Source organism: Cherax quadricarinatus, chromosome 62 (assembly GCF_038502225.1).
Source record: "Cherax quadricarinatus isolate ZL_2023a chromosome 62, ASM3850222v1, whole genome shotgun sequence".
NCBI lineage: Eukaryota > Metazoa > Arthropoda > Malacostraca > Decapoda > Parastacidae > Cherax > Cherax quadricarinatus.
The window spans coordinates 15309058-15323523 of NC_091353.1; the positions used below are offsets into that span (position 1 = coordinate 15309058).

The window sequence follows — 14466 nt, forward strand, 5'->3', positions numbered from 1 at the left end:
TCCTGGCTTACAAACCCTCTGGGTTATCCCGGCTTACAAACCCTCTGGGTTATCCTGACTTACAAACCCCCTGGGTTATCCTGGCTTACAAAGCCTCTGGGTTATCCTGACTTACAAACTCTCAATGTTATCCTGGCTTACAAACCCTCTGGGTTATCCTGGCTTACAAACCCTCTGGGTTATCCTGGCTTGCAAACCCTCTGAGTTATCCTGACATACAAATCCTCTGGGTTATCCTGGCTTACAAACCCTCTGGGTTATCATGGCTTACAAACCCTCTGGGTTATCCTGACTTACAAACCCTCTGGGTTATCCTGGCTTACAAACCCTCAATGTTATCCTGGCTTACAAACCCTCAGGTTATCCTGGCTTACAAACCCTCTGGGTTATCCTGGCTTACTAACCCTCAATGTTATCCTGGCTTACAAACCCTCAAGGTTATACTGGCTTACAAACCCTCTGGGTTATCCTGGCTTACAAACCCTCTGGGTTATCCTGACTTACAAACCCTCTGGGTTATCCTGGCTTACAAACCCTCAAGGTTATCCTGGCTTACAAACCCTCTGGGTTATCCTGACATACAAATCCTCTGGGTTATCCTGGCTTACAAACCCTCTGGGTTATCCTGGCTTACAAACCCTCAAGGTTATCCTGACTTACAAACCCTCTGGGTTATCCTGGCTTACAAACCCTCTGGGCTATCCTGACATACAAATCCTCTGGGTTATCCTGGCTTACAAACCCTCTGGGTTATCCTGGCTTACAAACCCTATGGGTTATCCTGACTTACAAGCCCTCTGGGTTATCCTGGCTTACAAACCCTCAATGTTATCCTGGCTTACAAACCCTCAAGGTTATCCTGGCTTACAAACCCTCTGGGTTATCCTGGCTTACAAACCCTCAAGGTTATCCTGGCTTACAAACTCTCAAGGTTATCTTGGCTTACAAACCCTCAAGGTTATCCTGGCTTACAAACCCTCAAGGTTATCCTGGCTTACAAACCCTCAAGGTTATCCTGGCTTACAAACCCTCAAGGTTATCCTGGCTTACAAACCCTCAAGGTTATCCTGGCTTACAAACCCTCAAGGTTATCCTGGCTTACAAACCCTCAGAATCGTAAGCCAGGATAACCCAGAGACAATTTTTCAAACGAACAGAATCTGTCTTCAAATTTATTCCACCGCAAAATTTCCTCACATATTTATTAACGTACACACCTACCGGGGTTTCCGAACAATTTACTGTTGCCTGCAGCTCGCTGCTCAAGACTACCACGTTTATTCCTGCTCATTATAGGTCAAAAAAAACTGAAATAAAGGTGACTGAGTGGAGGTGTGAGGAGCATCAGCAGCCTCACACGTGTTGTTGTGGCTGGGGATACCTGACTAAAATTGTTACTGGTATGTCCATACCCGACATATTTTATAATAGGATATGCTCCTTTATTTTATTATATGTATGTTAATGCTAATATTGTATTATATTATGTTTTATTAGTGTTTAATATTAAGTGTTATTTTAATGTAGTATGAAAGCAGTAGTTTATTGTGCAGGTTAGTAGTTCAGGTACTGACCTCTCCCTCACTCACGTAAGAAAATTTATTTTGGCACAGTTACACGTAAGTACAATAATTACAGAGTGTAAATAACCTGGGATAATCAAAACAGGTTAGATAGTGACTTATTTCCATTGAGGTCCTTGAATTTATTGTGATGGATATGCCTAAAATGTATTGTGATGGCGATGCAAGTCTAGAATTTATCGTGTTAATTTACTTAAGAACATAAAGAGGAAGCACTGCAGAAGGCCCACTGACCCATACTAAGAAAGTCCAAGTTAGTGTCCCTTTGGAAATATAAACACATATGAAGTATAATGTGATCCTTTATTGACAACGTTTCACCCACAGTTTTTTTTAGTTTAATATGTTTATTATGCACCCCATACCCATCCCGTGGGCGGTAGTCAAAAGATTACAGAGGTACATAATTGGTCCAGGGACTGGACTCCAAAGTTTTGATAGCTGAGCAAGTTACAGAGGCAACGAACTCACAATTTACAAAGGTAATGAACTCACAATTTACAAAGGTAATGAACTCACAATTTACAAAGGTAATGAACTCCAGGTAAGTCTGGTCACAATCATGACAAGTTACAAAGGTATTTACAGATTACAGAGGTACGTAATGGGTCCAGGGACTGGGCCCCCAAAGTTTTAATAGCTGAACTAGGTACAAAGGTAATGAGCTCAGAAGTTACAAAGGTAATGAATTCTGTAGAATGGTTACTTACGTTTATACTTTGGCTACAATCATGAACAAATTATAGAGTAATGAGCAATTCACACTTCCACACCCGGTCACAACTGTAATGAGTTATTGGTGCAAATATTGATTGTTGAGTCACACACACACCACACACACACACACACACACACACACACACACACACACACACACACACACACACACACACACACACACACACACACACACACACACACACACACACACACACACTTTAGTTTAATATCTTTATGCACCCCATACCCATCCTGTGGGCGGTAGTCAAAAGATTACAAAGGTACATAATGGGTCCAGTGACTGGACCCCAAAGTTATGATAGCTGAACTAGTTACAAAGGTAATGAACTCCAGGTAGATCTGGTCACTAATCATGGCAAGTTACAGAGGTAATGAATCAGCTTCACTCCTATACATGGTTACAGTCATGAACAAATTACAAAGTAATGAACCACTGATACGTCCACACCTGGTCACAATTGTAATGAGTTATAAATACAAATATTAAGTGGATCATACACCCACACTAGCGCGCGCGCGCACATACACACACGAGGGCGCACGCACGGACATGTGCACACGAGCGTACAAATATATGCATACACACAAGGACGCACACCCACACACACACACCCACACACACACACCAACACCCACACACACACACCCTCACACACACCCACACACACACCCTCACACACACCCACACACACACACCCACACACACACACACACACACCCACACACCCACACATGCACACACCCACCCACACACGCACACACACACACACACACACACACGCACACACACACACACCCTCACACACACCCGCACACACACCCTCACACACACCCACACACATGCACACACACACACACACACACACACACACACACACTCACACACACACACACACACACACACACGAACGACATGATGGAAGGAATAGACTCTGAAGTGTCCCTGTTCGCAGATGACGTGAAGTTGATGAGAAGAATTAAATCGGACGAGGATGAGGCAGGACTGCAAAGAGACCTGGAGAGGCTGGACATGTGGTCCAGTAACTGGCTCCTCGAATTCAATCCAGCCAAATGCAAAGTCATGAAGATTGGGGAGGGGCAAAGAAGACCGCAGACAGAATATAGGCTAGGTGGACAAAGACTACAGACCTCACTCAGGGAGAAAGACCTTGGGGTGACCATAACACCGAGCACATCACCGGAGGCACACATCAACCAAATAACCGCTGCAGCATACGGGCGCCTGGCAAACCTGAGAATAGCATTCCGATACCTTAATAAGGAATCGTTCAAGACACTGTACACTGTGTATGTTAGACCCATACTGGAGTATGCAGCACCAGTCTGGAACCCACACCTGGTCAAGCACGTCAAGAAGTTAGAGAAAGTACAAAGGTTTGCAACAAGGCTAGTCCCAGAGCTCAAGGGAATGTCGTACGAGGAAAGGTTAAGGGAAATCGGACTGACGACACTGGAGGACAGAAGGGTCAGGGGAGACATGATAACGACATACAAGATACTGCGGGGAATAGACAAGGTGGACAGAGATAGGATGTTCCAGAGAGGGGACACAGGGACAAGGGGTCACAACTGGAAGCTGAAGACTCAGACGAGTCACAGGGACGTTAGGAAGTATTTCTTCAGTCATAGAGTTGTCAGCAAGTGGAATAGCCTAGCAAGTGAAGTAGTGGAGGCAGGAACCATACATAGTTTTAAGAAGAGGTATGACAAAGCTCAGGAAGCAGAGAGAGAGAGGATCCAGTAGCGATCAGTGAAGAGGCGGGGCCAGGAGCTGAGTCTCGACCCCTGCAACCACAATTAGGTGAGTACACACACACACACACACCCTCACACACACACACACACACACACACACACACACACACACACACACACACACACACACACACACACACACACACACACACACACACATGCACACATGCACACATGTGGTAATGCTTTATTTACAGCTAGCAAAGTCAGGGTATTTCTCCAGAATGGTCTGCAATATACCACTGTGGATAAAATACTTAGCCATTTCTTGAACACTTCTGAGTGAGTTGTTTCTAAATTCATTAATTTTATCACACTCCAGTACATAATGACGCAATGTGTGACAATAGTCCATCTGGCAAAGTTTACATTTCGTTTGGTCTACATCTGGTGGTGGTGATTTAACCTGCCAAAGATACTTGTAACCCAGCCGGAGCCGGGCAGTAGTGACATCCAAGAGTCTGCTTATCTTGTTGGATGCACCATAGACATGTGGCTCCTCCTGCATGATGGAATGATGATAGATGGACTGACTTGTGTCAATCTCCCTAAGTCTTAAGTCAATAAAGTTCATTTGAAGTTCTTTTCGTATTATTGTTCTCAAACTGCTAAATGACAACCCAAGATTGTAATCTACCCCCTCTTTGAAAGCATACAGCTTAGCCAATTTATCAGTTCTATCATGCATCTGAAGACCAATGTGAGATGGAATCCACAGCATGTGCACTCTGACTCCACTGTCCACAATCTTACCATATCTATGTCTGGCTTCTGACAAAAGCATGCCACAATTTATACTTAATGAGTTGAGAGCATTTATGGATGACAGAGAATCAGTTACAATTAAAGTGTCAACCTTAGATACATGGACACATTTGAGTGCAAGGAGTATGGCAAACAGTTCTGTTTGAAGGGTAGAGGCCCAGTTATTGATGCGTGCTCCAATTTCTTTATGAGAGCCATCACTCTGTGTGACAACAGCAGCACTACCAGCTGCACCAGTGGACTGGTGAACAGAACCATCGACGTAAATAATTTGTGAAAGATTGTTCTGTGTGACTAAGTTATCAATACAGCTTAAGGCATCATGTTTGGCTTCAAGACGAAGCTTTGGTTGTGATTTAAGAAGAGTTTTGGGGGGAAATGGAGGAATGGTAGTTTGGAATGGGGTAATATCCCATGGAGCAGGGAAATGTCTCTGTTGTCCAACTTGATATAGATCATGTAGCTGGTTCATGCGGAGGTCGGTTCCAGTTTTTTCGATCCATCTGGAAGGATGTTCACCAGTGCTGAGGAAAGTTTGGAGGGCTTCTGTGCAGGGGTTTGAATGGGCTAGCCTAAGCATATTGACCCCAATAAGGATATTTCTTTCAGTAACACGATCTCTAATGCTTGGAATATTAAGTTCTTTCCGCATATTTAAAATTTTGGCAGTACGAGGGCATCTAGGATGATCCTCATTGCTTCGTTTTGCAGTTTTTCCAGCCCTCCAAGCTTCCAGTCAGACACGAGTGCAAGTAGTGGCGCTGCATAATCAACCAATGATCTAATATAAGCAAGATACATCATTTTCACAATTTTAACATTAGCACCATACCTGGGATGAAAACCTGCCACAACTCTAAGTGCTCTCAGCCTTTCTTTGTATTGGCGACAAAGTCTCGTTACAACAGGTCCAAGTAGTGGAACCTCAAAGCCTAGATACCTGTATCTGCTTACATATTCTAGAAGAGACCCATCATGCAACTGGATCTGACGAACTGTGCCTCTCTGCCGAGGAGGACGCCTGTTGAGTATCTTTGTTTTATCCCCTGAGATTATTAACCCCAGGTCCTGACACGAGGCTAAAACATGATTAAGAATGTTTTGGGTGTTGGAGAATCCGGTAGTGTGAATCATTATGTCATCAGCAAAACTAACCATATAATGATGGGGCTGGCTAGGCATGGCATTAAGTAAGGCATTAATCAAAATGTTGAAAAGGGTGGGACTAAGCACACCTCCCTGTGGGGTTCCTAATTCAAAATCTTTAGTTACACTTCTATGTCCCTGGAACAACACAGACGACTTTCTGTTGGACAGGTAACCTTTAATCCAGCGGAGAAGCCATCCTCCAACATCCATTCTGGCAAGTTCACTAATGATTACATGTCTGTTGGCTACATCAAAAGCGGATTTAAGGTCAAGGAACGTAGTGTATGAGCTGTCAGTGTGCAGAGTGAGAAAGGTGGTAATGCAATGATGCACACTCCTTCCATGCATGAAGCCATGCAACCGGGGTGACAAGAATTCCTTAATTCTGTGCATAAGACGATTAAGAATCATCCTTTCAAATGTTTTACACAAGCAGCTAGTAAGGGATATTGGGCGAAATGAGTTTTGTTGATTGGGCTTTGGAATGGGAATAATGAGGCTATTGGTCCATGATTTAGGGAGCTCCCCAGTGACATAACTCATGTTATATAATTCAAGTAAAGGATTACCTGGTACTCGACACAGCAATCTGAGTATGTTGTAAGTAATACCATCCTCACCAGGCGACGTGGAGTTGCCCTTAGTTAGTGCTGCATCAAGTTCATAATTTATTTATTTATTTATTTATTTATTTATTTATTTATTTATTTATAATTTGAGCACACTTACAGAGGTACAAAAAAAAATACAGATAAGAGCAGCATGTCAAAGCCACTTATACTATGCATAGCATTACGGGCTGGCTTAAAATTAACTTAAGATTAACTAAGCAATGATGAAATCAGTGAAAAACATTAATGTAAACTGATTACTATAAAGCACAAGTGAGTATTACAAAGACAGGTCATATGGTTGCATGCATTGTTATAAATTCAGTAGAATGGAGTATTCTGTTAGGTAGTGTATTTAAAAAATAATAAAGTTAGATTGGGTTTTAGGTTTAACATTTATGTGATATAATTGTGAGAAACATTTAAGATATACAATTTATAAGGTTCAGTTATTCAGTATTTATTTGGTTTTGGGTGAGTAAGTGATCTTTGAGAAGAGACTTGAATTTACAAACAGGTAGTGTTTCTTTTATATTTACAGGTAATGAATTCCAGATTTTAGGGCCTTTTATGTGCATTGAGTTTTTGCATAGCGTGAGATGGACACGAGGAATATCAAAGAGTGATCTGTGCCTTGTGTTATGGTCATGTGTTCTGTTGAGGTTGGCAAGGAGATGTTTGAGGGGAGGGTTAATATCAGAGTTGAGTGTTCTATGTATGTAATAGGTGCAGTAATAAGTATGGATGTTTTGTATGGTGAGTAGGTTGAGTGTATTGAATATTGGTGGAGTGTGCTGCCTGTAGTGAGAATTTGTTATCATTCTAACTGCAGCCTTTTGTTGGGTAATTAGTGGTCTGAGATGGTTACTTGTTGTTGAGCCCCATGCACAAATTCCATAGGTGAGATAGGGGTAAATAAGAGAGTGATATAGGGAAAAGAATGTTGCAGTCATCTGCCTTGCTGAGCATAAAGCAAACAAGTCTCTCCCTTGCATCATATTTGTCCATTAATTTCGCCTGTGTGGTATTGGGAAGACTGTCATAGCTAGATGTAGCAGCCCAAGCACTGACTAACTCATTCGCCCTATGCAATGGATGAGGGTGCGCGATCTGCCCAGTTCTGTTACCCTTAATTCTATTTATGTCCCTCCATGCCCGGCTAAGTGGGGTGTGAGCATTGAGACCATTGACAAATTGTTCCCAGTCTGTTTGCCGCAGCTCTGTCATACGCTCTCTGGCAGCAGCAAGGGCAGTTTGGAAGAGGCTCAGCATTTCAGGGGTACGATGGTTTCTATAGGCTAGGCCTAGTCTGCGAGCAGTACGTTTCAATGTTCGAAGTTTAGAATCATTGTAATAGGTATGATTTTTATAAGACTTATGATTATTATGGAAGTCATTTGGATTTAGAGTAGTAGGAGGTTTCAGAGGCGGCTCTAAGAAGTTCTGAATACTGCTCACAAGGTCATTGTTAAAAGTCTCGACAGAGGTACACTCATAGGAATTATACCAGTCAGTCACATGTGCAACAAAGTCATCATGTTGATCAGGGGAAACATTAAGACGTTTCCGTTTGAATATCCCACCAGGGAGAATAGTATTACCAATATCTAGAGAGTTTAGCCTTGGGAAATGATCAGACGCTATATCTGTTACAATGGAAGACTCACAGCTGGCAGAAGTAATGTTGAAGCCAAGACACAGATCAAGGACACCTCCATAGATATGTGTGGGTTCAATGTCACCTACAATTTGCACATTATCATGACTGTTTAAGAGTGACAACAGTTGATTGCCATTACGATTACCAAACTGAGAGTTTCCAATGCTTTTGTGTCTTGCATTATAATCACCAATAATGAGAGTAGGTTCAGACTGAGCACAAGTTGGGAGCTCCAAGTAATTAAACTTATCAGCAGGAGCGTACAAGTTAAATATGTTGAGAGCAGAGTTCCCAATATAAACCCTAACACCGTGATACTGTAGCCCCTCTGTTTTCTTATGTGCAAGAAGTTGATGGGGAAGTGATTTTTTAATATATAGAACACAAGAATTAGTAGATTTGAGGTTATATGCAACAAACGATGGCAATTTAGGGGGTTGGGATTTTTCAGGGACTCTGCACTCTTGTAGACACACAACATCAATGGATTCAGTGGTTACTTTATGATGCAGGTCAGAAAATCTTTTTCTAAGTGACGCAATATTCCAACTTAAAATGGATAGTTTATACGAGTTTGGTTCCATTATAAAAGTCCAGGGATAGTTTTCAATTTCTCAGCAAAATGAAAAAACTTACTAAATAACAAACAGACATAATCAATATCAATATCATCAGTATTATCCTTATCCATGAGTCTCCTAAGTGCACTTCCATTAGTGAGACCTCTTGGGAGTCTTTGTACACAGAGGTCACTGCGCTCTTTGTCTGTGAATGTATGGAAGGTGACACTATCCCTCGCACTCAACTCTCCGCTTTTATTACACTCATCACTATCATCACATGTATCACTTCCCTCATCATTATGACCAGTGATACATACACCATTATCAACAACCGGGTCATCTCCACACTCAGTATCTATCAATACATTACACTCATCAGGTTGACTATCATGATGGCCTTCACTGCCCTTATCATCTTCACTGTGATTGTAAACACCACTATCAGATTCATCGTTTTTGTGATTATTAACACCACTGCAATCATCAGTTTGTTCATCATCACCACACTCATTTTCATAATGGCTGACTATCTGTGGGTTGATGTACTCATTTGCAACCTCTGTAAGTTTTTCCTCGTGGTGCTCAAGTTGTTGTTTCAAACACCATTGTTGCTTCTCCAGTACTGTTATGCGCAGCTGCATGTTGTGTACCACCCCAGCAAGACTAGCGTCATCAGGAAGTATGAAGTCCCGATCAGCTGAGTCAGGTGGCTGACTGACAGCTGACTCAGCCAGACAGATGGTGTCAACACCAGCAGCATTACTAGTGTTGATAGCAGACGTGATCGTGCTCTGTTGATGTACTCCCAGAGTGACTCGCTCAACCATATTGTCTGAGTTCAGGCAAGGGTCAGTATTCAGACATGAAGTATCTGGTAGGCCTATTGCCTCATCATGGGGGGTGATGGGTGAGGCGGGAGCTCTGCGGCTGGCGATGTGGGCAGCTTTCGCTCTGCAGTCAGCATGAGCAGCTGTGACTCCTGGAGTCTTACAATTGATACATTCTAATGCAACGGTCTGGTGTTTCTTGATCATATCATAGCACTGGTGAGAAGGATGGGCCTTGGCACACACTGCACACCAGTGTGACTTAGATGAGCATTTCCAAGCAATGTGACCCCAGCGCTGACACTTGTAGCATCTACGGTGAGGTGCTTTGTACAAAGCTATTTTGTAACTCCTGTTAAGCGCTGCACGAGAGTAGATATATGATGGTGGAGTCCCTTGACCAATCCACTCAGCCAATATCAGATCATTTGGAAGTCGACGAGGGTTTGCAACTTGATCTGACAACAGGAATTTAGGATCCATGTACTTATTGACATTGTGGATAACAATAAGTACTTAGATTTTTAGATTTTGCCACCGAAGTGGCTAGTTTATTGTGCACCCCATATCCATCCTGTGGACGGTAGCGCGAGAGCATATGGATACACAAAAGGCCTAGGAACTAGGCCCCAAAGGGTTAACAGGAATACATATGGATTTATATCTACATATCTATAGTTCACTTATCTGTTACAAGCAAATTTAGGAAATTTGCTTAGTATATCTGGTATCTTATTTTCATTAATAAGATATCTTGACATGTCACATAGGTTATTATACTGTCTGTCTCTGTATTCCTCAATAAGTGGACAATTAAGCACATAGTGTTCAAGAGAGTGACCATATGCCTGATCACATAATTTACATTTAGTTTGATCATCATCTGTGTGTCTCCCAAACTGCCAGAAGTACTTGTAACCAAGCCTAAGCCTGGCCACTACAACATCAGTCAGTCTGTTCACATTGCAAGTTGCTCCATAAACATACTTATCTACGTTCATGTTATCATAGTGGGTTATAGATCTACTCAGGCTTCTAACTGCATTCCTATAACAATCATTTTCATTATTTACTTCTCTCCTAATATTATTCCTAATGCTAGACACAGTTATACCAAAGTTATATTCTACATTCTCCTTCTCGATACTCTTCTTGGCTAACATATCAACTTTATCATGAAGGAGTAATCCAATGTGTGATGGGATCCATAGCAATTGTACATTAATTCCTTTGTCCCTAATTTTTGAGTATCTATACCTGGCTTCCCCAATGAGCATGTTGTTGGAGTCATTATATGAGTCAAGAGCCTTCAGTGATGACATAGAATCAGTAATGATGATAGAGTCAAGCTCAGTGTCATAGGTTAGCTTTAGCGCCATTAGGATTGCAAACAATTCAGTTTGCAGTGTAGACGCCCAGTTGTTAATTCTTATGCCTAACTCAACAAATTTATTATCGTTCTTAACTAGGGAGGTGGAAACAAGAGCAGATGCAGCCCTGCCAGAAGACTCCTGTTTAGATCCATCAGTGTATATAACTTGTGATAACTTGTTACTACCAGCTAGGTGAGAAATTTCTTCTTGAGCAGTTGCTCTAACAAGAGATTTAAGGAAGGGATTACTAGCAATGAGCTTCTTGGGAGGGACTTGTAGGTATGTGATATTAAATGAACACATCTTCCATGGAGGGGTGAAATGCTCTTGTTGCCTACAGTGATACAGTTCATGCAGGTTATAAAACTTAATGCAATTGCACGTTTTCACAATCCATTTAGATCTGTGTGTATTTACCTCTAGACACTTGGTAAGATTCACTGTGACAGTGTCTGGTTCGTTTCTCAACATTCTAATACCGAGTACAGTGTTAATTTCAACAATCCTATCACTGATACTAGAAATACCAAGCTCCTTCCTCATGTTAAGAACTTTTGTAGATCTGGGACAGCCAAGAATAATCCTGAGAGCTTCATTTTGCATTAACTCCAAGGGTCGGAGAGAACTTTCTCTAGCTAATATCAACATGGGAGCAGCATAATCAATTAAGGACCTAACATAGGCTATGTACATCATTCTCACGATTCTCACATTTGCACCATAGTTGGGATTGTAGCCAGCAACAGCTTTGAGAGCATTTAGCCTAGCTTTACATTTCTTGTTTAGTTGTGGTATAGTGGATTTGTTAAAGGGTACATCTACACCAAGATATCTGTAAGTTTTAACGTAGCTAATGATTTCACCCTGCAAATAGATGGGTGGGGGATGTCGTTTGCTTGTTAATATCTTAGTTTTAGAGGAAGATATTATGAGGCCTAGTCGATTACAAATTGCTTGAACTTCATTAAGAATAGTATTCATCTTCTTATGCCCTGTTGTATGGATCATGATATCATCAGCATAGCTTATAGCTATATGTTTAGGTGAGGCAGGTAGAGCATTTAGGAGAGCATTAATCAGAATATTAAATAGCATGGGACTAAGAACTCCTCCCTGCGGTGTACCTAAAGACATTTCTTTAGAATCACTTCTGATGCCTTGGTAAAGGACAGAGGATACTCTATTTGACAGGTATCCTATTATCCAGCAGAGTAAGCTACCACCAATATTCATTTTGGCTAATTCATGTAGTATAACGGTTCTGTTCGCAATATCAAATGCAGATTTTAGATCAAGAAAAGTGGTAAAACTAGTAGAGGTGTGTGCAGTGAGAAAGGTGGAAATACAGTTCTGCACACTTTTACCTTTCATGAACCCATAGAGGTAGGGGGAAAGTTGATCTCTGATTCTGTAGTACAGTCTGTTAAGCATCATTCTTTCAAAAGTTTTACAAAGACAACTAGTTAAGGAGATCGGCCTAAATGTATCAGGCTGTTGGGGCTTAGGGATAGGCACAATGAGACTATTGGTCCAGGAAGTAGGAAGAACGCCCTCAATGTAACTGAGATTATACAGTGCCAACAAAGGGTTATCAGGCACGTGCCTTAGAGTTCTGAGAATATCATAGGTTATACCATCCTCTCCAGGAGCAGTTGATCGACCTTTGGTTAATGCATTATCTAATTCATACTCGGTAAAGAGGCAATCACTCTCATCAATATTTTGGCTCATAAAATTAATCAGTTTCAACATTTCTTCAGAAGTACTCTCTAAATTTTTTCTAATATGAGATGGAAGGCTTTCATGCCTGGATGTTTTGGACCAGTCATTTATGAGGTCATTTGCTTTTTCAAGAGGAAAGGGATGAGCAACATTGCCAGTCTTTTTCCTGGTTATTTTATTTATACCTTTCCAAGCCAAACTCAAAGGGGTGGACCTATTTAATCCACTAACAAACTGTTCCCATTCCTGTTGCCTAAGTTCTTCCTTTCTATTCCTTGCATTTGTTAGTGCAGCTTGGAACGTTCTGAGCAGGTCTGGGGTTCTACATTCACGGTATGCTTTACCAATCCTCCTAGCTGCATGTGTTAGATTGCGCAGCTGTGGATCATTATAGTATTTACATTGGTTTTTATTGTTATTTATAGTGGAGGGTTTTTGTTTCCTATTCCTGCCCACTTGATCTGTGAGAACACTCTCAATAGTGGTAATTAAATCATCATTAAATTTTTGTGTGCCAATGGGCTCGTAATTCTTATACCATTGATCCAAGTGGTTAATAAAGTTGTCTCTGTGTTCTGGTTTGAGAATAAGTTTCCTCCTTCTGTATTTAGCTCCTTGATTGCTGGAGATGTGATCAAGATTGACAGTTGTTAGTCTTGGGAAGTGATCAGATAGAAGATCATCAACTATGACAGAGTCATGCATCGTATATGATGTATTAAATCCAAGACACAGATCTAGTATGCCACCATATATGTGAGTAGGCTCAGTAGTGCCCACAATTCGAACATTATCATGCTCATTTAGCAATCTCACTAGTTTAGTTCCATTGGTGTTTGTTATAGACCCACCAATATTCTTATGTCTGGCATTAAAATCTCCAAGAATGATGGTAGGTTCACTATTGATGCGATCTGGTAAAGCATCAGGTCGAAGCTGGTTCGCTGGGGCATAGAGATTAAAAATGTTTATGGAAAAATCGCCTGCATATACTTTGACACCATGATACTGCATGTTAACTCGACTCTGCAAGGAAAGGAGTGAATGTGGCAAGCTCTTTCTGACATACATCACACAACAGTTGGTTGACCTTAGGTTATAAGCTGCATATCCAGGCAAGTTTGGTGGAGGTGCTCCATCTTTCAATCTACATTCCTGCAAACAGATGACATCAATATTCTTGGTTGCACTAATATGATGTAAGTCAGGCAACCGCTTCCTGATGGAAGCAATGTTCCATGAAAAGATTTGTAATGTATCCATTGTAGTGAGTTATTACAATCTCTTGCTCATAAGATGGTAAAACTATTATGCTTTGACTACAGTGTGCAGATACTTAAGAGCAAATAGCATAGTTTGTACGTCTTTATCTTCAGGACCTTTATTTTTAAGCATTTTTCGGCATTTTGGCAGCCAGTGATAAGGCAATTTTTGAAGGCAAGAGTTATGGGCTTCTTTCTCACAAATTGCTGGAAGCTGAACGGAGATTGCTGCACTTTTGACATCATCACCATGCTCAAGAGCATCATCCTGATTACATATATTTATTAAACTTGTCAGGATCTGTTCAAGATGCTCAATCTGCATCTGCTCTTGTTGCCACCTCCCTAGTTAAGAACGATAATAAATTTGTGGAGTTAGGCATAAGAATTAACAACTGGGCGTCTACACTGCAAACTGAATTGTTTGCAATCCT

At 41.4% G+C, this 14466-nt stretch overlaps 1 protein-coding gene across 1 annotated transcript in view; it reads right to left on the bottom strand.

The window, feature by feature from the left end:
- Positions 1-1373, bottom strand: part of LOC128687242 (nuclear FMR1 interacting protein 1) — a 33267-nt gene extending 31894 nt beyond the window's left edge. The window contains exon 1 of the mRNA XM_070098458.1: positions 1222-1373. Coding sequence (XP_069954559.1) covers positions 1222-1291 — 70 coding nt within the window. The 5' untranslated portion in view covers positions 1292-1373. The remainder of the gene's footprint in view (positions 1-1221) is intronic.
- Positions 1374-14466: the final 13093 nt, after the last annotated feature.